At 40.3% G+C, this 22,623-nt stretch overlaps 1 protein-coding gene, 1 long non-coding RNA gene and 1 pseudogene across 2 annotated transcripts; 2 read left to right on the top strand and 1 right to left on the bottom strand.

Annotated features, from left to right (window-relative positions):
* Positions 1-1,151: 1,151 nt before the first annotated feature.
* LOC143658829 (uncharacterized) lies at positions 1,152-8,693 on the top strand. Its single transcript, XR_013163338.1, has 3 exons — positions 1,152-1,210; positions 4,505-4,558; positions 8,659-8,693. It is a non-coding gene; the product is annotated as an uncharacterized LOC143658829 (long non-coding RNA).
* Positions 5,343-6,253, top strand: LOC143658787 (olfactory receptor 4C11-like; annotated as a pseudogene).
* Positions 8,694-12,042: 3,349 nt separating the features above from the next.
* LOC143658822 (olfactory receptor 4C6-like) lies at positions 12,043-20,744 on the bottom strand. The gene is made up of 2 exons (XM_077131143.1): positions 20,721-20,744; positions 12,043-12,957 (listed from the first exon to the last, which is right to left on the bottom strand). Exons 1-2 carry the CDS (start codon positions 20,742-20,744, stop codon positions 12,043-12,045), a joined length of 939 nt encoding a protein of 312 aa, XP_076987258.1.
* Positions 20,745-22,623: the final 1,879 nt, after the last annotated feature.

The raw sequence follows: 22,623 nt of genomic DNA, 5'->3' as shown, positions 1-22,623 counted from the left end.
AAAAAATAGATAAATGGGAACTCCTCAAAATTAAATACTTCTGCATCTTAAAAGACTTTGTCAAAAAGGTGAAGAGGCAGCCAACTCAATGGGAAAAAGTATTTGGAAATCACACATTGGACAAAGGTTTGATATCCTGTATCCACAAAGAAATCATACAACTCAACAACAAGAGAACAAATAACCCAATTATATAATGGGCTAAAGATATGTATAAGCATTTTTCTGAAGAGCAAATACAAATGGCTCAAAAGCACATGAAGAGATGCTCATTTTCATTAGGTATAAGCAAAACGCAGATCAAGGCTACAATGAGATACCACCTCACATCTGTAGGAATGGCTGCTATTAAACAAAAACAAAACTATAAATGTTGAAGAGGATATAGAGAAATTGGGACACTTATGCACTGCTGGTGGGAATGTATAATGGTCCAGCTGCTATGGAAGACAGTTTCGTGGTTCCTTAGGAAACTAAATATCGAGTTGCCCTATGACCCAGCAATAGCACTACTTGGTATATACCCAGAAGAGCTGAAAGCCGCGACACAAACAGACATTTTCACACTCATGTTCATATCAGCATTATTCACAATCGCCAAAAGATGGAAAGTGTCCAAATGCCCATCAATAGATGAGCGGATTAACAAAATTGGACTGTCTGAGCAGGGTAGGTCACTGGACAATACTTTGGGACTGGGTGGGGAGTAAGGGCTTCCTTGGAGCTGCTGTTGATTAAAATTTGCCTTAGTCATTGTAAACTTTTGTGGGAATTACTATAAATGTCCAGTACAGTAAAAAGAGAAAGATTTAACTTATGGTTCTCTAAAGGAGAAACTGGGAAGAGAACTGACCTCAGAGGTGCTTCTCTCAAGGCAAAGGAATAGTTTCTTCCATAAAGTTGTTTTCAGGAACCATACTGAGAAATGTCTATTTCTTCATACGCCCCATCCCGTGATGTAGACCCTGCCATTTTTTCTAACTCAATGTTTCTAAGAGAAACCTTGTGAAATCTGGCCACATGCAGAGTCACCTCTCTGTGTAAAATTCCCACCCCCCCATAACTTCCTGTGATAGAAAGTCTTGCTAAGCCACAATGAAGTATAATTTGCATGTTTTTTCCAGACTTCATATGAGTTACTTCTAAGTAAATTAAAGATGAAACTGGGAATGATGTACTTTAAAAGAAGTCATCTCTTTGCTCATCGTAGGTAAGTTTATCAGTCTCTGTGAAATATTTTCTTCCCACTGCCTTCTCAAGACACTCTGTGGTCTTATATTCAGTGTGTCTTATTCAGAATGATGGGATTCAGATAATTTTTCAGAATCGAAGAGTTATGGTGGCCTGGAGCTTGTAAGACTTCCCGACTTCAGTGCAGCTCTGCAGTATTTCTCAAAAGCCTCATGTGAGGGAGAGTAGCTCCACCACGTGTTGAGACCAGTCCACCAGAAATTTCTGTTTTGGGGGCCCCTCATTTGAAGGGTTTAGGTTTAGTGGTGGTGTTTCTAACTGAGGGTTTAGGATAGGATGCTCTTCAACCTGTCCTGGTTACCTAATACCCATGGCAACTCTTGCCCATCACCCACAGCTTCACTCCCTCTCTGGTTTGGGTGCAAGTAACAGTGTAAGGAGTCGGGGCAAAGAAGCGGACATCTGGGATGAGCTCTGGGTCTAAGCACCTTCCCTAACACTCTTTTCTCCTCTCAACTTTGCTACTTTCAGTATCTGACCCCCGGCTCTTCTTCCTTCCCTGCTATCTGCTCACTACCACTCTCCTCTCTCCTTCTCTGATTTCATTTAGTTTCTGCCCTTTCGTCCCTTCGTTACTGTTTGTTATGTGTGTAGTTTTCTGCTTTCTTATTTGTCCCACAGTGAAGTTTACAAAAACTGATATTGGGATAAGGAAAGGAACTGAAGTTACCATTTGGCATCACATTCTCTTTTCTAGGATGCAATTTAAATGGACATTAGGGATTTGATGCTTTATATGACATGAATGATGGATGCCAGAGAGAGAAGCCATCTGATAACATTCTATCCTAATTCTAGACCAACTTAAATCAGCAAATCTCTCTGTATCACATATCAAGCTTTTCACCTAAAAGTAAACAGAAAAAATGCCATACTTACCTCCCCCAAATATATGAAGGACAAAATAATAAAACTGAAAACCACTCTAAAGTATAAGGTCATAGTACAAGAATAATATATTGTTTGAATTATTATATTTAATTAAATACTTATTTAAAGGTGCTCATTGTAAAATAGGTGCCCAGGACTTACAGGATTTGTCAGGGAGCAAAAGAGAAGTTTTGGGACTAGATACAGAGTTTGGGGACAAGAAACAATGTAAACTAATTAAATAGTCAACTTGTTAAAATAAGAATTAATGATGTTAAGTAAGAGGAGATAACATGATTCAATACCGGACAGCATCCCACCTCGCATCTTCTAGTCAGATATATTGGAGAGTCTGAGGACATTGGCAAATAATGGCTGAATTCAATAATGAAACTTTGAGCTAGTTTTGATTTGAGCCAAGGAACCCATCTTGTTCAGTGTCAAGCTCCTATTAACATGCCCTCAAATATTCTCTGCTAATTTGAAACAAAGCAAAGTATCATTGTATGACCTGGCTTTCATTGGGGTCCATCTTTCATCCACAAATTTACCTCTCAAATCTTTTTAATCTAATGAATATAGTTTTTAATAGAAGCTATCAATAGGTTTATCTGAAGTAATGCATGCTTCTCCTCTTGCTGTAATATTTTCTTTTCATTTATCACCTAGGTGTTTTAGCTTCTATTAGGAAAATAGTGTATCAAAATTAAGTAATAATTAATTTGCTTCTCTTTTATATTTATCAGATAATTAGTACTGCCATCTAGACATACTAGTTATCATAATATAACTAATGCCTTCACACTGAGCTGATATTATTTCAGCTGGACTTCAAAAATCTTAAAGTTTTATTTAAATTATGTAGCTTCATTAGAGTAAATGGACAATTTGTGTTACTACTTTTGAAATATTCTCATCAGGGAAACATATTATATGCTAACTTAATACTTAAGTTCCAAAGAATTTTGTTGGAAACTTCAGTTTCACACGTTTAAAACTGGAATTTCATTTGTTTCTAATTTTGAACCTTTGCTGACCAATGGATTTGTTTTCTAGGAATCTCAGCTTTTGGAATAACAATTCATTTGGTATTATCATATACAGTCATGTGGCATTCTTGCATTATCAATGAATTTATTTGGAGTTATGCCCCTCTGATTTGATTGTAAAGAGCGTGAGGACAGCTTTCCACCATGGCTGCCTCAGAGCTGCGTAGTTTCTTAGTGCATAGCTGATAGCTGGCTTGATGGTGTTATTAACTGATTAGTCAGAAAAAGGGAGAGTATATAATAACTCATCTTAAAACAAATTCTAGATCATTTTAAGCATATCAAATGATATCAAATGATATGCTTAAAAGCATAAAAATGATACAAGATGAAACAAAGATGCTAACTTTCCTAATTGAAAGAATTAACTAAACTGCAAAGGAAAAGTGTTTTGATAGCTTTGACTATAAGAATAAACAAAAAGTGAGAAGCCTACGAAACTAGAAGATATTGAAAAATTAATTGAAAAATGTAGATATAATTCAGAATGTATAGAATATAAGGTGAAAAAAGTATATAAAGAAAATATTTAAAAATCACTGGTAATCAAAGAAATGTATGCCATGATTTCTATTTTATTAACTGAGCAAAAAGGATAATGTTTGATTTCTATTAGAAAATTTTACCGTATTCTTGTATTTTTCAAGCAGTGTAGAACAATGATTCAATTTGTATCTGAAATGGGGTTTTTAAATTGAATGAATAGAAGTGCAAACTTAAACAATTGGAGCATATGTAAGGGATTGCCACCTAATTCTGGTAGTGAGATTAGGAAATCAAGTGTGGTCACTTTACTTTCTACCCTCTAATCTACTGTGAAGCTTGCATATTTTTGTTATGTAAATATATTGGTTCTATAATGAAAATCTTTCTAATAAATATTGATAATGCTAATTTGGAAACCTATTTGAAATGTTACCTATAACTATGAAAAATTCATATCTATTGCCACAGAGATCCCATGCATTTGTTTGATGAAATTATTAAAAATAAAGAAAAGTTTACAAATGAAAACAAATTTATTCAAAAGATTTTTATGACTGAGAATTTGAAAACCACTTAAATGAATAAAAATAAAGAGCAAAAAAAATGAAGGGCAATATTTAACATTATACATTTTATATGAGCATTTACAGCTAGTGAGATGTATAATTGTATTATGGATGACCTTTAGTTACACAGAAAAAGGCTTTTAACCACTCAAAAGGAAAATCAGAGTATATAATAATATTAAAGCATGGTTGTATTTTATAGATATTTATGTATGTGAACAAAGGATAGAGTAGAACAATGAAAAATATTTTTGTGTGGTAATTCTGAAATGTATTTTAAAGGTATTTTTAAGAGAGAAAAATTGGAAGAAAACATAACTTCTGAAAAAGAGTCATGTGAGTAAAGATTCATTTTATATAAATATAAGAAGTGATACATCAGGTTGGATCCATATGGTGTGACACTAAGCAGTGTGCATCTAACATCCGTAATGGATAGTTTCACATACTAGAAACTTCCCTTCATAATGCCAGCTTCAGTGATTTATTTAAACAGCTCATGTTCTGACTGACAATGAAGGCAAAATTGCGGCCATCATGAGCCCACAGATGTAGAAATAATTTCTCTTTAAACCCTGACCTATCCAAAATACTGAATAACTCAGGGTTAATGAATGTAAGTCCAAATCAAGAATCACTTTTCTCAAGAGGGAATCTCCAAATTTAATATTTTTGAAATAAATGGGGCTATCGCATTTCAGTTCTTGAGAGCAATACCTATGCACATATATATCATAAATATATGCACACACTTGATAGAAGTAACTATTAGAATCTCTAATTTTCATATAAGGTAAAAATTTTTACATGTCAAAGTGATTTGCTCAAGGTCAATAGCAAAGTTAACAGTTCTCAGACCCTGACGATTCCTTCAAAATTTTGGTTCAACCTAAGAAGTCTCATGGTTAAAGCATGGTCAACAGCATTAAAAAAAAAAAGTTTCCTCTATGATGCTAATGCATGACATTCTTTTAGAACTACTAAGGTATAGTGCACATAAAATTAGAAGTACAAAGTAATAATTCAGTCCAAATCCATTGCTCTTGCCAATCAACACATTCTCAAGTCCTTTGCAGATAAACCATTTATCAGCTGTGTCCTTGCCACATCTATTGCAACCATGGACCTGAATTGCTGTGTGAACAAGTTCATTCTGTTGGGGTTTACACAGGATGTTCTAAAGGAGGAAATAGTGTTTGTGATCATCTTGTGTGTTTGTGATCGTCTTGTTTCTCTGGCAACTCTGCTGGCAAATTTCCTTATTGTGATGACCGTCAGATACAGTCAGGTGCCGGGAAGCCCCATGTACTTCTTCCTCTTCTACTTATCGTGGTTGTCGTACAACCACGACACCCAGGCTGATTACAGGTGTGGTATCTGAGAAGAAAGTCATATCCTACAATGAGTGCATGACCCAGGTCTTTGCAGTTCAGTTCTTTGGGTGCTTGGAGACCTCGGTACTCATCCTCACGTCCTGTGACTGCTACGTGGCCATTCGTGAGCCCCAGCGATACACAACCATCATGAGCAGACGCGTCTGTGGTGTGCTGATGAATCTGGCCTGGGGGGGATCTTGTGTCCATTCTTTAGCACAGATTATTTTACCTTTGAAATTGCCATTCTGTGGCCCTTTCTGATAATGTTATCAATCACTACTTCTGTGATATGCAACCTCGACTGAAACTTGCCTGCATGGACACTTATGTCATAAATCTACTCATAGTCTTTAATAGTGGGGCCATATGCATGGTGAACTTTATAATCCTTATCATTTCCTGTATTTTAATCTTACATTCTCTGAGTAACCAGAGTGCAGGAGGAAGAAAGAAAGCCCTCTCCACCTGCACCTCCCACATCACTGTGGTCACACTGTTCTTTGTTCCATGTATTTTCATATATACTCGCCCTCCAACGACATTTCCAGTGGACAAGGGGGTGGCATTGTTTTGCACTATTTGTACTCCCTTGCTCAATCCTTTGATTTACATTCTGAGGAATGCAGAAGTTAAAAATGCCATGAGAAAGCTGTGATGCAGCAAAATGTGACTTTAGGCAGCAGAGTAGAAGACTCCACTTGCAAATTCTGCTTGCTAAAGAATCCAAAATCTTCTCATCCTGATGTGAAAATACATCTTCTCTAGGTAAGATTGTTGGGCAAGTAGGCAAAGTGAGCACTGAGCAGACCTGCATTTTGTTTTGAGCTGATGTCCCATCGAGAGACAAAGCAACAAGCACAGCAAGCTTTGGGGAAGCTCCAGCCCACTCTCTCTCTACTGTTTGCGTTGCAGCTTTTGAGCCAGATTCTGTTGTGTTTATGGCTGTACCTCCGTGTTCTGTACATCTTTCTGGTTTTGGTTTCTCTTCTTTTTGTTTCTCATCCAGTCTAACAAGTTGTTGTGTTTTCTGTCTAATCCATTTTGTTGCAATCAGTTCTGACATCACTTCATTCCAAGAAACTACTCATGATACCAAAGGATCATAAATATCAGCCTTTAAAGCTCCTATTTGATTCTTGGTTCCATTGAAACATCCTTAGATGTGACCTTTCAATCAATATTTGAACATGTACATTAGAGAAAAACTCACAATTTCCTTTTCAAACAAAAACAATCCTTGTTATCCATTGTGATGAGCCATAATCTCTCTGTGTATGTACTGTTATATTTTTATTCATCATGTTAATCATTATATATTCTTAATATTCAGCTTTTTAGATTTTCTATAATTGAAGTCGATGGATACTGCCCCAAACTGTTGTTTTTCATAATTTGTGAAAATTTTACAATATTGTGCCAATTATATTATAAAAATCAACTCTTCAAAAAAGGATTGTATATTATGAAAAGGGCATTGATTTGTACATAAAGCAAAAGAGTTTCACGATACCATATAAGATATAATGAAAACCCAACCAGAAAGAGAAGATATTAAGAGAATTCAATACAGAACATTATACAATGGAAGCAAACTTTCTCTTTAAGTGTTGGGCACAATCTTAAGGTTGGGAAGTAGGTCATGATCCTTCGGCAAGGGGATACTAGGAGACGCCCTAGGGGATCTCCTGTATTCTTGGAAAACTCATGTTTACCTCCATTGTGTAATTGCAGTCCTATTTCCTCTTGATAGGATCAATCACCCCAGAAAGAATAGTAATCCCTTTTTGTGCCTATTGATTCCGGGGCATGAGAAGGCCAAAGTGGTCAGGTGGCAGTCTAAACTTTCAGTTCAATGAAACCATTGTTGTATTTCCTGGTAGGAGGTTTCATCCTTTTGGAACTTAGACCTGCGGAGAAGAGCTCAGGGTCGCAGGGACAGGAAGCAAATATTTTCCTAGTGGATCACTAGGGATGATAGTAAACAGTGCTATTCCCATTTCACCTGGGGAAATGGTGCCATATTGGGGGCTGAGTGTGGGTGTCTGCTGCTGGCACATTGGGACCCAGCAGTGGCTGTAGTCAGTTCAGCCTTGGTGAATGGAAGTCCATGTTTCTGTGCCCTTGAATAACCTCCATCCCTACCACCATGACCACTTTTTTATAAGCTTATTAGACACTTGCAAGGGTAGCTGGGGAAAGAAGCTGACTTGTATCCACAGGACTGGCCATCCTATCCATCTGATTATTAAAACCTTCCCCTGAAGAACCACCCTCTGGTGCACATTCACATGGGACACAAACATCTTCAAGTTCTTTGACCACTCAGAAAGGTCTATCCACATACCTCTTCCCCAGACCTCTTTGTCACCAATCTTCTAATGATGCTTTTTTCTAATCCCTGACCATGCAGCCAAACCATTAGCAACAGCCCATGAGTCAGTATACAAACGCACCTCTGGCCAGTTCTCCTTCCAAGCAAAATGAACAACCAGGTGCACTCCTTAAAGTTTCATCTACCAGGAGGATTTCCCCTCACCACTGTCCTTCAGGAACACCCCAGAAAGGGGTTGCAGTGCTGCACCTGTCCACGTTCGGGTGGTACCTGCATATCATGCTGAACCATCTGTAAACCAGGCCTGAGTTTTCTCTTCCTCAGTCAATTCACTGTAAGGAACTCCCCAAAAGGCCATTGCTCTGGTCTGGGAAAAAGAAGGTAATGTGGCAGGAGTGGAAACCATGGGCATTTGGGCCACTTCCTCATATAACTTACTTGTGCCTTCAGGATCTGCTCTGGCTGTATCTTGTATATACCATTTCCATTTTACAATAGAGTGCTGCTGCACACGCCCAACTTTATGATTTGGCGGGTCAGACAACACCCAGCTCATGATAGGCAACTCAGGTCTCATGGTAACTTGGTGACCCATGATTAAGTGTTCAGTCCCTACTAAGGCCCAGTAGCAGGCCACAAGCTGTTTCTCAAAAGGAGTGTAGTTACCTGCAAAGATGGTGAGGGCTTACTCCAAAATCCGAAGGACTTGCATTGTGATTCTCCTACAGGGATCTTCAAAGGCTCCAGACAGCATCTCTACACTTCCAGCAACGTTATATCTGTTGTGGCCCCAGTGGCAGAGCAGCTTTCCCAACAGCCTGGCCACCTTGCAAAGCCTCCTCTTGCTCAGGTACCCACTCACAAACAGCAGATTTTCTGGGAACACACATCTTCTCCATGCACACAGGTGGGTCAACTCTGCTGCCCCCCCCAACACTACAGTGCATGCTCACCCCCTACATGCACACAGGAAGGTCCAATCTCTGGCCCTCTGCACAGTACAGGGCATGCTCACCCTCTCCATGTGCACACATGAGTCTGCTCTCATGCCCTCTGCACAATACCGGACATAATCACCCTCTTCACACAGACAGGTGGATCCACTCTCTTTACAGGGCATGTCACCCTCTGTACACACAGAGATGAGTACACTTTCCTGTCTTCTGCACATTACATGGCATGCTTACCCTCTCCGATCACAGAGGTGTGTCCTCTCTCCTGCTGTCCTCACAGCACAGGGCACGCTCACCATTGTGTCTACTTTTTTTGCCCTCTGCACACTACAAGGGACCCTGTCCACTCCCAGGTGGGTTCACTCTCCTGCCCTCTACACACTAAAGGGCATGCTACCCTCTCCACACCAACAGGTTGTTCTGCTCTCCTGCTTCTGCACACTTCAGGGCACACTCACCCTATCAATGCACACGTTGACCTGCTGTCCTGCCCTCTGCACACTACAGGGCATGCTCACCCTCTCCACACACAAATGTGAGTCTTCTCTCTTGCCCTCTGAACAAGTCCAGGACACTCTCACCCTCTCCATGCACATAGATTGGTCTGCTCTCCTGCCTTCCGTACACTACAGGGCACACTCACCCTCTCCACACATACATTTAAGGCCGCTCTTCTGCCCTCTGCTCACTACAGGCCATGTTTGCCCTCTGCACTCACAGAGGTGAGTACGCTGTCCTGTGTTCTGTAGACTACACAGCACACCCACCCTCTCTAGTCACACAGGTGTGTCCACTCTCCTGCCTTCCTCACACTACAGGGCATGCTCATCCTCAACCCAACACAAGTGGGTCCATTCACCTGCCCTCTGTGCACTACAGGGCGTGCTCACCATCTCCACTCACAGAAGTGTGCCCACTTTTTTGCCTTTCGCACACTACAGGGCACGTTCACCCTGCCCATTACACAGGTGGGTCCATTCACCTCCCCTCTGCACACCACAATGCATGCTCACCCTCTCCACAAGCACAGGTGGGTCTGCTGTTCTGCTTCTGCACACTGCAAGGTATAGTCACCCTTCAGCGCACACATGTGGGTTTGTTGTCCTGCCCTCTGCACTCCACAGGGCACACTCACCCTCTCCATGCACACAGGTTGATCCACTCTTTTGCCCTCTGCATACCTCAAGGTACACTTACCCTCTCCATTCACAAAGATGTGTCCTCTCTCTTGTCCTCTGCACACGGTAGGGCATAGTCCCCTCTCCACGCACAGAGGTGTATCCACTCTTCTGCCCCCGCACACTATAAGAAGTGATCACCCTCTTCACGCACAGGGGTGTGTCCACTCTCCTGCCTTCTGCACACTACAGGGCACACTCCATCTCTCTACACACACAGGTTAGTGCACTCTCTTGGCCTGGGGCTTCTTGGCTGCAGACCTCAGCTACCAGGCTCTGCCTTTCAAATGATTTTTTTTTCAATTTCCCTTTTCTGTCCCTTTTAGTCCAGAGTGGCCATGGTTCCATTCATACAGATTTCACAACAAACTTGTCTGTCTCACATGCAGCACACAGGGGTCCCAACCATCTGATTGTAGGACTTTCTACACATCTTGGTATTTCCATCCTGACTCACACTGAAATAGCTGACTATTTCCATGTTCAGCTAATCCCTCACATGGTACAGTTTTCTCTGGGGACTCACATCTGGAATCTCAGAATTTTAAAAAACCATCTGTTTTAGTTAGTAAGCTGCCAGAATATGATTTACCAAAAACAGAATGGCTTTTAAATAGGGGAATTTATTAAGTTGCAAGTTTACAGTTTAAATTAATAAAATGTCCACATAAAAGTGCCAACAAGAGGTTACCTTCACTCAAGAAAGGCCAATGAAGTTTGGGGTTTCTCTCTCAGCTGGAAAGAGACATGGTGAATATGGCAACGTCTGCTAGCTTTCTCTCTTGGCTTCTTTTTTCATGAAGCTCTCCTGGGGAGGTTTCCTTCTTTATCTCCAAAGGTCTCTGGCTTGTGGGCTCTGTTAGTTCTGTGGCTCTGGTGGCTCTAAAGCTTTTTCCAAAGTGGTTCTCTCTTAACAGTCTCCAGTAAGCAACCCCACCTTGAATGGTGGAGACATCTCCAGGGAAACCATCTAATCAAAAGTTACCACCCACAATTAGGTTGGTCACTACTCCTTAGAAACTATCAGGAAAGTCCCACCCAGCAATATTGAATGAGGATTAAAGGATATGGCTTTCCTTTGGTACATTATAGCTTCAAGCCAACATACCATTGATTTCTGGCTTATTTGTACTCAGGAATTCAGTTCTCAGCTCATCCCTTTCACCACACATTTTACTATCAGCTGCAAGGAGAAACCAGGCCATACCTTCCACATTTAATTTGGAAATCACTTCAACTAAATATCCAAGCTCATCAATTTCAAGTTCTGCCTTCCATCTGATATCAAGACTGAATTTTGCCAAATTCTCTGCCACTTTAAAACCAGAGTTGCCTTCCAGAGGTAATAAAGGTACTTATTTTCCATGAAACATTCTAAAGAACAACTCTCTGAACTCTCTGACATCTTAGTTTAACTTGCTTAGTGATTTTCTCATTTTCCTCTTAACCATCAAAATTTGGCTATTTGGAAAAAATAAACTCTTATAGAATTCTGTAATCATTCAACAGAAACCTAATAGGTGATAAGCATAAATAAAACAAAAGTCCTTCTCTTACAGAATTTCAGTCTAGAGGGAAAGATACAAAGCAGCAGAAGTCAACTCAGGTAGCGAGGTGACTGGACACAAAGGCACTGGATTGACACAGGGTTTCTCTAACTTTCTGGACATGGTGAAATAAAAAAACAATATGGCAGAAGCATAGTGAAGGAGGGGTAGACACTTAAGATGTGGTTGGAGACACAGAGTTAGTAACCATATGAATGAGGGAATTCTAGGGCACAATAAAGAGTTTCTAAAAGAAATGGGGGACAAGGGAGGCTATAAAGCAGGAGAGTATCATAATCCTGAACTACCTTAAATCATAATCAGATTGATATTTTCAAAATATCTCCTTGTCTTCTAGCCAGTTTGATTTTTTCTCCATTTCTAATAGAATAACTTCTCTTTATGGTAAATACATAACGCTCTCAGGATGACAGTTACTTGCCAGCTGAAGTCTTTTGTTTCAGCCAAAGTTTCCTCAAGGCATTTTTCACCTCTGCATTCCTCAGAGTGTAGATCAAGGGGTTTAACATGGGTTCTACAATGGTGAAAGTCACCACCATCGCCTTGTCTATGGGATACGTGGCCACAGGCCTCATGTACAAGAAGATACATGGCACAAAAAACAAGATGACCACGGTGAGGTGGGAGCCACAGGTGGAGAGGGCTTTGTGCCGCCCTTCAGAGCTGCAAGACCTCAAGGAGCAGAGGATGACCACATAGGAGGCAACGAGCATGAAGAAGATGGTCACGCACATCACCCCACTGTTGAGGATGACGAGGAGCCCCAGGACGTGGGTGTCCATGCAGGCCAGTTTCAGCAATGGGAACAAATCACATATAAAGTGATCAATGACGTTGGGGCCACAGAAGGGGATTTGGTACATAAAGAGAAGCTGTACAGTTGCATGCATAGTTCCCCCCACCCAGGCCACTCCCAGCAGCAGGCAGCAGACCCGAGGACTCATGATGGTCTGGTAGCGCAGGGGCTTACAGATGGCCACATAGCGGTCATAGGCCATGACAGTGAGAAGGATGATCCCGACACTACCAAAGAAATGTTCTGCAAAGAGCTGGGTCATGCACCCTTCCAGGGAGATGGTGGTGCTCTCAGAGAGGGAATCCACAATCATCTTGGGGGCAATGACGGAGGAGTAGGTGATATCCATGATGGAGAAGGAAGTGAGGAAAAAGTACATGGGTGACCTCAGACTCCGACTTGTGATCATGGTCACCACAATGAGCAGGTTCCCCGTGATGGTGGCCACGTACATGATGAGAAACACTGCAGATAACATTCTCCGCAGCTCTGGATTCTTTGTAATACCCAAAAGAATGAACTCCGTTACATTGTTTTGATTTCCCATTTATCAGTTGCTGATATGAGCTGATACGAGTTCAGCTGGTAAACCTAAACCAAAGCAAAATATGATTCACAATTAATGATTATTAGGCTTCATTTGTTTCCAGTATTCAACATTTTTTAAAATTTGCATTCATTAATTCATTAATTATCCAAGTCTTTAGCTTTTAGTATATTAAAAAACAGGTAATTCATTAATGCAAGGTTTCTACCATGCATTTTCTCCTTTTCCCTCAAATGATTCTTCTGTGTACAATAGGTTTCTCCTTGTCCTTCTCCCTTTATAAATGCTATTATTAATAAGTAATTTTTGAGCACATACCGTGATCCTGGCACTAGATTAATGCTATTAGTAACCCTACTTTACAGATTAAGGAATTGCGTCTTATAGGTTTAAGAAACTCAACAAAGCTTGCACACTGGTAGTGGTGAAGCCAGAACGTGGACATTATTTTCTGACTCCAAAATCAGTTCCTCTAAACATTAATGCTGCTTTCTAGTAATTATGCTGCATGTTTATTATTTATCAATCACTGTGCTAAGCACAGTACAATCATTATCCTATTTTATCTTCAAAACAATCCAGTAAAAGTAGTTCCTTTTCCTGTGTTAGTTTTCAAATGATATGGTAATTATTTTGTAATTTTGCGCTTTGCTTTTAACTATTAAATGGTCAAAATACACCTGAAACTAGTGATTATACAATTGGTGATTAATAAACTCCTCAGTGATGAAGACTACCAGCCATCCTGCTCCAGCAAAGACCCGGAAATCCAGTGTACCTGATTCATCCCTCCACGTGAACCTGAATCGGCCCAAGTCGTACCTTTCAGCAGCTGCTGTTCCCCAAATGAAGCATACAAGTAGGACCGCATTAGGTACCGCTGTAGAACAATTGGCTTTGAAGTTCACTGCGTTGCCGGGCACTGTGTTTAATCTAACTTAGTTCCCACGGTCCCTCATGGGGTAGGAACCACGGCCACTGCCATTTTAGGGAAGGGAAAAGCCTCGTCTACCGCATGCAGTGGGCTGCGGCACTGGCACCCCCATCACGCAGCTCACATCCTCACTCGATTCTGCAGCTGGAGAGAAAACAGGAGGTGCTTCCGGGGTAGGAGCTGCTGCCTCCGAGAGGAAAAGCTGCGGTGAAAACCCGCTCACGCGGCTGGTGGCGGCTAGGCGAGGCTGCGCGTGGATCCAGGATTGCAGAGTGCGGGGCTTCCAGTCGCACGTGGCTCGTCCCACTCTGCGCTCACTTCCTTTTCAGCGCCAGCCCTTACCCGAAGTGCAGGAGCGGCATGGCATTCAGAGGACGTAATCCCAGCCCGGAACCCGGGGGATTCCTGCAAAGGCCGTGCCCAGGGTAAGGACGCTGGGTCGGGAGTCAGGAGATGAGAGCCGGTTTTGTTTCCGGATAGTGTCTCCGACCTAATGCGATCTTTGGGCACGTTACAGGCATCCCTGAGCCTCAGTTTCCTCATCTGGAGAGGGAGGGTGTCTCAGTGGAAGATCAGCAACCTGATAGCCTCTGCTCTCTTCAAACACAAACACTGCGCTTTTGTTTGCGTTAATTGTTTATGCCTCTGGAACGGCTTCTTTAGGGGCTGGTTCATTTTCTGAAAAGAGAGAAGAAACGTTTGACAGCCACAGCTCTAGATGATGTCTCATGCCTTGTCAGGCCTTATGGCTTCGAACTTAGAGTGAGTCCCTGTTGTGTCAGGACAAAATTAGTCATTTCCATGGGGCCTTCTCTTCAGCAGATCTTCCCATCCTTACTCCCTCACCCGCCCTTCTCTGTTTTACTTATTCCATTAACAATGCCTCTGGCAGGCCAGACTCACACTTCGTTTCTTTCCATGAAAACTTTTCCCTCTGCAGGGATGTCACTGGCTCCCTGTACAGGAAACTTACCTCGAAGTCATGGCCATGTCGCTGGCTGGTTTTGTCATCATGACTTCCCTGCACCTCAATTTCTGCAGCAACACAATTAGTAAAAAAGAAATCATAGGTAATGTATGTACGGCGTACAACTGTGCACAATGAGCAAAGGGCTTTTTAATCACTGAATCATCACAAACCACTAACTGAAGTATTATGATTGCGTGGATTTTCTGAAATGCAAGTGAGGGAGAGTTCATTGCATCACTTCCTCACAGCTTCTCTGCAGGCATATGACACTACAGACAATAGGCTATCATGCCACCATCCACCCCCCAATATCTGCATGCCTCTGAGGCTGAAGGAGTTAGGACACACAAAGCAGTGTGTTCACATTTCTCACATCATTTCATTATGTCTGTAACTTCCACCTCGTCTATAGCCGCAGCCCTCCACTGCCCACCAACCCATCACCAGCCCTCCTCCACGCCTCCCGCCACCAATGCCTGCATCCACTCCCACCTTGGATGTTTATTCCATCCATTTGTAAAAAGTGTAGCTTGGTTATTTCATAACTTTCTTATTTCCATATGGAGATGTCTGAGGATTGCTGCTTGTTTTGCATTCGTCAGAGTTACTAATAAGTTACTAAGGCCACAGCAGGCACCACCACAATTCAAGACACTCTATCACGTGGATGGCAAATGTGATGAACTGTGGGGCACAGGTAAGCCTGGTGCAGCCCTTCACCAGGCCTGAGAGCTGCCCAGTCCTTAGCATCTGGCCACTATCCATTGGCTGACCAGGCCCACTGATGCAGTCTTTACCATCGGGACTCCCGCATGCTCCAGCCAAACCCAGGCCCAGGCAATATCTACACTCCCTGGGCAGCCCCGAGTCACAGCCATCAGCTGCCTTCATGACGTTTCCTTCCTCTCCCCACTGGGCTTCAGGAGGAAGCATTTTGCAGAAGACTGTTCAAGGGTGGAAAGGGGCAATTTCAGTTAGACTTTCTCTTTGCTGGCCCACTTATCTCACTTTCTCTAATTATTTAAGTTGACAACAAATATTTCAAAAGCTCAGTAGATGCTGCAAATTTAGAGAATACGAAAGAAGCATCAAATGTGTCCCATTTCCTAAAATAAGGAGCAGACCTAGTATATTTTTAAAACGACTATTGAAATCTCTGCGCACTGAAGAAATATAAGAAAAAGAAATGATTAAATCTTAAAGCTGGGCAAGGCGTAAGAGAGGGAAGACTGCTCCCAGCGGGGGTGAAAGCCCAGAGGTGGGCATAAAAGGCAAGGCAGAGTGGAGAGCCAGGGGGATGCCCTGAACTCACAGATACCAGCTCACAAGTCAGGTTCCAGGAGCACAATGTAGTGTGTGATTAACTAGTGTTGTTTAGTCTCCCACGAATGCATTTGTATTAGGAAAGTTTGAATTTGTACACTCATGCATGCATTTTAATCATATAAATGTCTGCAAAAATATGTTTCAGTATATACACAGAGGCACTGTACTTTATTTTTTGAAGAATGATTTATTAGTGATACATCCCTTGCCAGTTGTTCTAGTTTGCTAGCTGCTGGAATACAACACACCAGAGATGGATTGGCTTTTAATAAAAGGGGATTTATTTTGTTGGTTCTTCAGAGGAAAGGCAGCTAACTTTCCACTGAGGTTCTTTCTTACGTGGAAGGCACAGGATGGTCTCTGCTGGTCTTCTCTCCAGGCCCCTGGGTTCCAACAACTTTCCCCGGGGTGATTTCTTTCTGCATCTCCAAAGGCCTGGGCTGAGCTGCGAGTGCTGAGATGAGGAATGCCGAGCTGCTTAGGCTGTGCTACGTTGCGCTCTCTCATTTAAGCACCAGCCAATTAAGTCAAATGTCACTCATTGCAGCAGACACACCTCCTAGCCGACTGCAGATGTAATTAGCAACAGATGAGGTTCACGTACCATTGGCTTGTGTCTGCAGCAAGAGAACTAGGTATGCTCACCTGGCCAAGTTGACAACTGAATCTAACTAACATACCAGTATATCCGTATCTATATTGAAATAGATACATATATATATAGATTTAAGAGTTAATTCTTGCAATCGAATTGCAGAGTCAAAGGGTATGAACATGTTATACTTGGATGTTGATAAATTCTCCTCCCAGATTTTTATTCCCACAAATAATGTATTAGAGGGATTTTTCTCTTATCTTTGATTTTCTTTTTCTTTATATCCATTCCTTACTTTTCAATTGTATTATATTTCCTTTATCTTTATTATCTTATAGGTATGCTTTTTATATTATAACATAATTCAGAGGGATTTATAGTAAGTTTTTAAGATAATTTAATAGAAAAAAGACACTTATTCTTTGTCTAAGAAGATCCATCAATATACTCTTTTCAAAACAACAACCCTAAAACAGCAATTAGCATTTATCAAGCAGAGTGGGCTTGTCACTCCCTCCAGGTCACAGAGTTACTGAGTGGTAGAGTCTGGATTTGAGTCCTAGGAATCCTGATTTGGCAGCTGGTCTTGCATTTTCGAGTCTTTCTGGGACACACATGATCCATTCAGTGAAAAGTCAAACACTGAGATGTTCCAGTGATTGCAGCCAGACTGTCAATGCACGTGGAGACGTGGATTTGTCATGCAGGAAGCTCTCTGAGCGTCCAGTTGGATTTGTCTCTTATCACCGAAGGACTTCAGAAGAGCCCTGTTAAGTGCCAACATTTCCAAGTTCCTTTCTGTCTTCATAAGACTAAGGACCAATTAGTGGGAGCATCACTAACTCCAGTTGAATTTTGCAGGGTGAAAATGTAAATCATTTCATCATTTTTAAAACTTGCGGTCTCCATAAAACATTCATGTTCTTAGATAATGCTTCTAAGTCATCTCTGTCCTCACCGTCACCTGAGCACCGGCATCGCCACTGCTAGCCCAGCCCTGCCTTCACCACCATCATCGGTACTGCCACCAGTGCCACCACCAGCACCATGACCCCTAGGGTCACGTCTACTCACAACTGGGTTCAGTGGTATCTTCAACTTATGCCTAAATTGTAATTCACTAAATTGTAATTGTAATTCAGTCTAAATTATAATTGACTAAATATTTCAAATTTTAATAAAATAATACTTCATTTTTTTCCTAATCAGAGTTCAGAGGCCAATGAAGGTGGGGGAAGACAGACATGGTTTGGAGCCTAGGGCAAGGGAGAGAGAGAAGAAAAGAAATAGAAATAGACACACAAATACACATGCACAGGGGTGGGTTAGGAGAGAAGAGACAGAGAGGAGACACGTATTAAAAGATTGAAATGAAATTGGAAAAAGGGGCATCAGAGAACCCTTAGTAACTATTTCTAGATATATTATCTAAGATTCCCTTGCTAGGTCCTTATGAACACTTTTTGGAAACCTATACATATAATTTTCATTATCAGTTTTCATTTCTAAGATAGGGGCCAATTCGTTTAATTAAAATAATTTTGATGAAAGGGTAGAAAACTTGATCTAACTCATTAGAACTCAAGTATGAACTCAAGTGCATAACACAAAATTCTTTACTAGGAGGATAAGTGATGGTTACAGATAAAGCAAACAGGTATCAAGTGTGAATTATTGACATACTTTAAGAGGAATGTATGCAGACTTATTGAATGTAACGATTCCATTAGAAACTGCCATATTTTAAAAGTAATTCCTATGCAAAAAATTATATATAACTAAAACCTACCTACCAATACTTAAATAATAAAGATGATTCTTTGAGTTTAGTTTTTACAGCTTGTTAAAGAAGAAAGTTGCACAAGTAAAGTTTCTAAGGTCATCTCAAATATAGCCAACATCTTATTCTGCACAAGAGTCATTCACATGAAGCAACTTCTACAGAGAGTTCAACAACCAAGTGAAATTATTGCAACTTAGTTTTTCTAACAATGGAGGCAAGCCATCTGGGATATAAGTGGGAGGGAAGTCAGCAATCATTAAATATTGGTCATATTTGTAGAACTATGGTTTCTACTGCTTTCAAAGAGTGATTGAAAGCAGAAGCTTTAAGTATCTATGAACCTAGTGAAGAAATGAAGATAAATCATTGGTTTACCTAAAGATTTAAACTCTACCCAATTAAAAAGGATTGCCAAAGACATAGCCAGTTAGAATTTTTACCAGTGCATTCAGAATTACAAAATATTTACATAACATTTACCTTTCTGAATTCCAATAAACTGTATTTTGAGATCAGAGTAGAAACAGGCTTCATTCAGCTTCTTAGAAGATGCACCATAAATATAATGTTTTCTTCTGGGAGACTGACCTGACTATAAGAGTCAGAATTTCTGTTTGAATGGCTGTGACGTGGCACCAACTTGCATCATTCTAGTTGCATCACTCTGGGGCTGGTCCTTCACAGACTCACCCTGATTAATCAGTGAATTTTCATCCACCGGGTTTAATAATAGGGTGTTCTCTGGGGCAGAGTATCATTGGGGCAAGACTGACTGGTTGCTTCACAAGCAGAGACCTAGCTCAGTATCAGCCATTTAGTCACTTATTCCTGCACTATGGTCTGTCCCTCAATTAAAAAATGGTCACAACCTTTACAGGAGCCAGAAAATATGAATAGGAAGAAAACAGAATCAAATCCCATCTCTAGATTCCATCTCTCACACAGGTGTCATACCTGACCCTGGGAAGCCACCATCATAGTCAGAAAGTTTTTATCCAGGAGAAAGGTTTATTTAAATTATTTCTAATTTCTTAGGAAATGGCATTTCAAAGTATTCGTGTTGCCATTTTTAAAATGATGTGTTATAGTTTTCATTCCTTCCCCACCATATAGAGTAATTTCGTTCCCATCAATTCTTTTTGTTACAAAACCCTATAAGATGATAAGAGCTGGTATAAGCATCCCAAGTTTTAGAACCCAACCCTCACAGATCATACAAGGCTTTGTGTTAGGGTCATTTTTTAATAACTGTTGGAGGTCAACCCATGGTCACAGAGTCATTTAGACAAGTCACTTATGGTGGAAAAAAATGGGGAGTGGAGTTTATGAGTTTCCTAGCATTGCCATAACAAACTGTCACAAAGTGGATGGCTTACATAGAAATTTTTTCACTCACAGTTCTGGAGGTCCTAAATCAAGTGTTGGCAGGGCCATGCGCTGTCCAGTGATTCTAAGGAAGTGTCCTCCCAAGGAAATTTCTTGTTTCCTTGTCTTTTAGTTGAGTCACTCCAGTATCTGCTTCCATCTTCATATGGACTTCTTGCCTTAGAGTGTTCCTCTCTCTCTTTCTCCCTCCTCTTTGTATGAGGACAGCTGTCATTGGATTTGGGGCCCACTCTAATAGCATATGACCTAATTGCAACTTAATTACATTCACAAAGATCCTATTTCCAAATCGGACATGTTCTGAGATAGAGTTGATGTGGATTTGGGGGGAACTCTGTTCGGTCTGCAACAGGGAGTAGTACATGTCTCTATATTCCCCTCTTTAATCTCTAACAGCCATTTTCCTAATTGCTGCACAAATATACACCCAATTCCCCTCTTTGACACTGCTCAGTTTTAATCCCATTATCACCCCTATCACTATGTGATTTTTTCTTTTCATTTTTATTTATTATACAGCTGTACCTCACTAGAATATGATCACCATGAGCATATTGCTCTTGTTTTTTACCACTTGATTTTCACTGACTAGTACAATATATAGAAAATGAAAGATAATCAACAGATATTTGTTGAAATGCTAAATGCATATAGAGTTTCTAAAACCTATTTGATCAGGTCATAAATCAGGTACATAAATAAGGAAAAGTTACTATGGCAAACCAATATTTATTATTCAAACAGTTCTTCTTATGCCAGGTGGAGTGTACACCATCATTTGGTGTGACTTGGGTCTTTAAACATTTTCTGTTCACCTACAGTCCATGCCATCTGAAATTTTACTGTGAGTTATCTATTATTCTGAGATCATTACTTTCCTATCAGCTGAAAACCTCTTCCAAAATATAAATAAGATAATGAGACTGGAGGAATCTGTGGCAATCAAATCAATAATCACATATTTTTCTCAAAAAGAAACTAAGTGGGGGTAACAGGCCTGGAAAAATGTGCATCAATTAAAAGCAAAGAGGGGAGAAAAAATGATCAGAAAAGGTGGTGGGTGGTACTAAAGACAACTTTCATAATATGGCTCAGGGTCATCCTTATATTTTCTTTTATTTTGGCATCATAAAATGTATCACTATGGCACAATAGAAAGAGTACAGACACTGTTCAAAGGATTTGGGAAATCAATTAAGCTCATACAACCTCATTTTTTCCTAGGCAAGATGGAGTTAACTATACTATAATGTTGTTGCAAGAATTAAGAAAGCTAAAGTTTGTAAAATACCTTCTAAGGTGTCTGGATCATAGTTAGCATTCAACAAAACTTAGTTCATTCCTTTATTTAAATTATAAAATTATTCTTTATTTCTTAATTGAATGTGTAGTTTAATCTGCGGTCTTATGCAACAGTGACATATGCCATTTAACATGCTTTGTTTTATTCTCCTCTTTGGAATGATTTCTTTTTAAAGTTAGCCAAGGACAATTGATATCCTTGAGTAGTTCTGCAATATAAGTGGAAATGGAGACTTGTTTCCTCAAAAGGATCCTTAAGCCATCATGATTATTCATCTTGAGAATGTCCAACTGAGTTACATTTTCTCCTAGATTCCTGAGTCTTTGAGATTTGCTGTTCTAGTTTATTAGTTTTGTTCCCCATTCATAATTCTGTTTTAGCACCTCCTCCACTGAGCTCATGAAATCTTTCACTTGGACTCCCATTCATTAGCTTTGATAATGTTCTTTTATTTTTCTTTCATGTCCTGGATGAAATATAATTGTTCTTTGATACTTCTCCAATACTGACCCTTAGCCTGGCTGTGACTGTATTCGAACCTCACAGACAGGACAAGACTATCAGAAGGTGAGAAGAGGCCATGAATCTCTTGGCCTTATTTTTGCTACAAATCCTGATTTTCAACAGTTGCAGTTTTTGTCATTTTCAGTTGTTCAAATGTCAATTGTAATATTCTTAAGGAATAAGAATATCTGGAAATCAGTATAACTGCTTAAAAATCTAATTAGCAAAGCATTTCTTAGAAATATAGATACACAAGAGTAGCTGTGTCATGCTCTAGCATTAAAAATCCTTCAGCAAATTCAGAGGGGATTGAGGGCTGCTCAGAGGCTTTTTTTCCCTTCTTTATTGAACACTTTATTTTTTGGCACTTCAAGCAAAACAGCCATTGTAAAGCCTGTGTTTATATAGTAAGTTACATAAACCAATTTTAAATTAAGGTGAATAAGGAAAATATCTGCAGATACAAATACCAGCATTTCTTAAGCTCTAAATATTAAACAACTTAAATTTCATTTGATTATCAAAACTACACACAATTTCAAAATATAATGTAGAAAGTTATTAGAAACATCAACTTTGCAATAGCAATGACCTATGCTACTGAGCACTTGCAAGTTTTTGATTTCAAGAAAATGTAAATACACAAATGGTTTTACAAATGACATATGAAAATCTTATCTCTATGGTATAACATTAAAATCTACTCTATGTAACAGTACTATTACTACTTGCGGTTCTTTAGGTTACAGTTTACACAGAACATATGGTTCCATCTTTTCACTTTCAATCTGTCTAACATCGGGTCTGAGATGAGTCTTTTATGAGCAGCAGGTTGATGGATCGTATTATT

This window comes from Tamandua tetradactyla, chromosome 2 (assembly GCF_023851605.1).
Source record: "Tamandua tetradactyla isolate mTamTet1 chromosome 2, mTamTet1.pri, whole genome shotgun sequence".
NCBI lineage: Eukaryota > Metazoa > Chordata > Mammalia > Pilosa > Myrmecophagidae > Tamandua > Tamandua tetradactyla.
The sequence above is the reverse complement of the archived record's forward strand: the minus strand, read 5'-3'. Positions and strand labels throughout refer to the sequence as shown.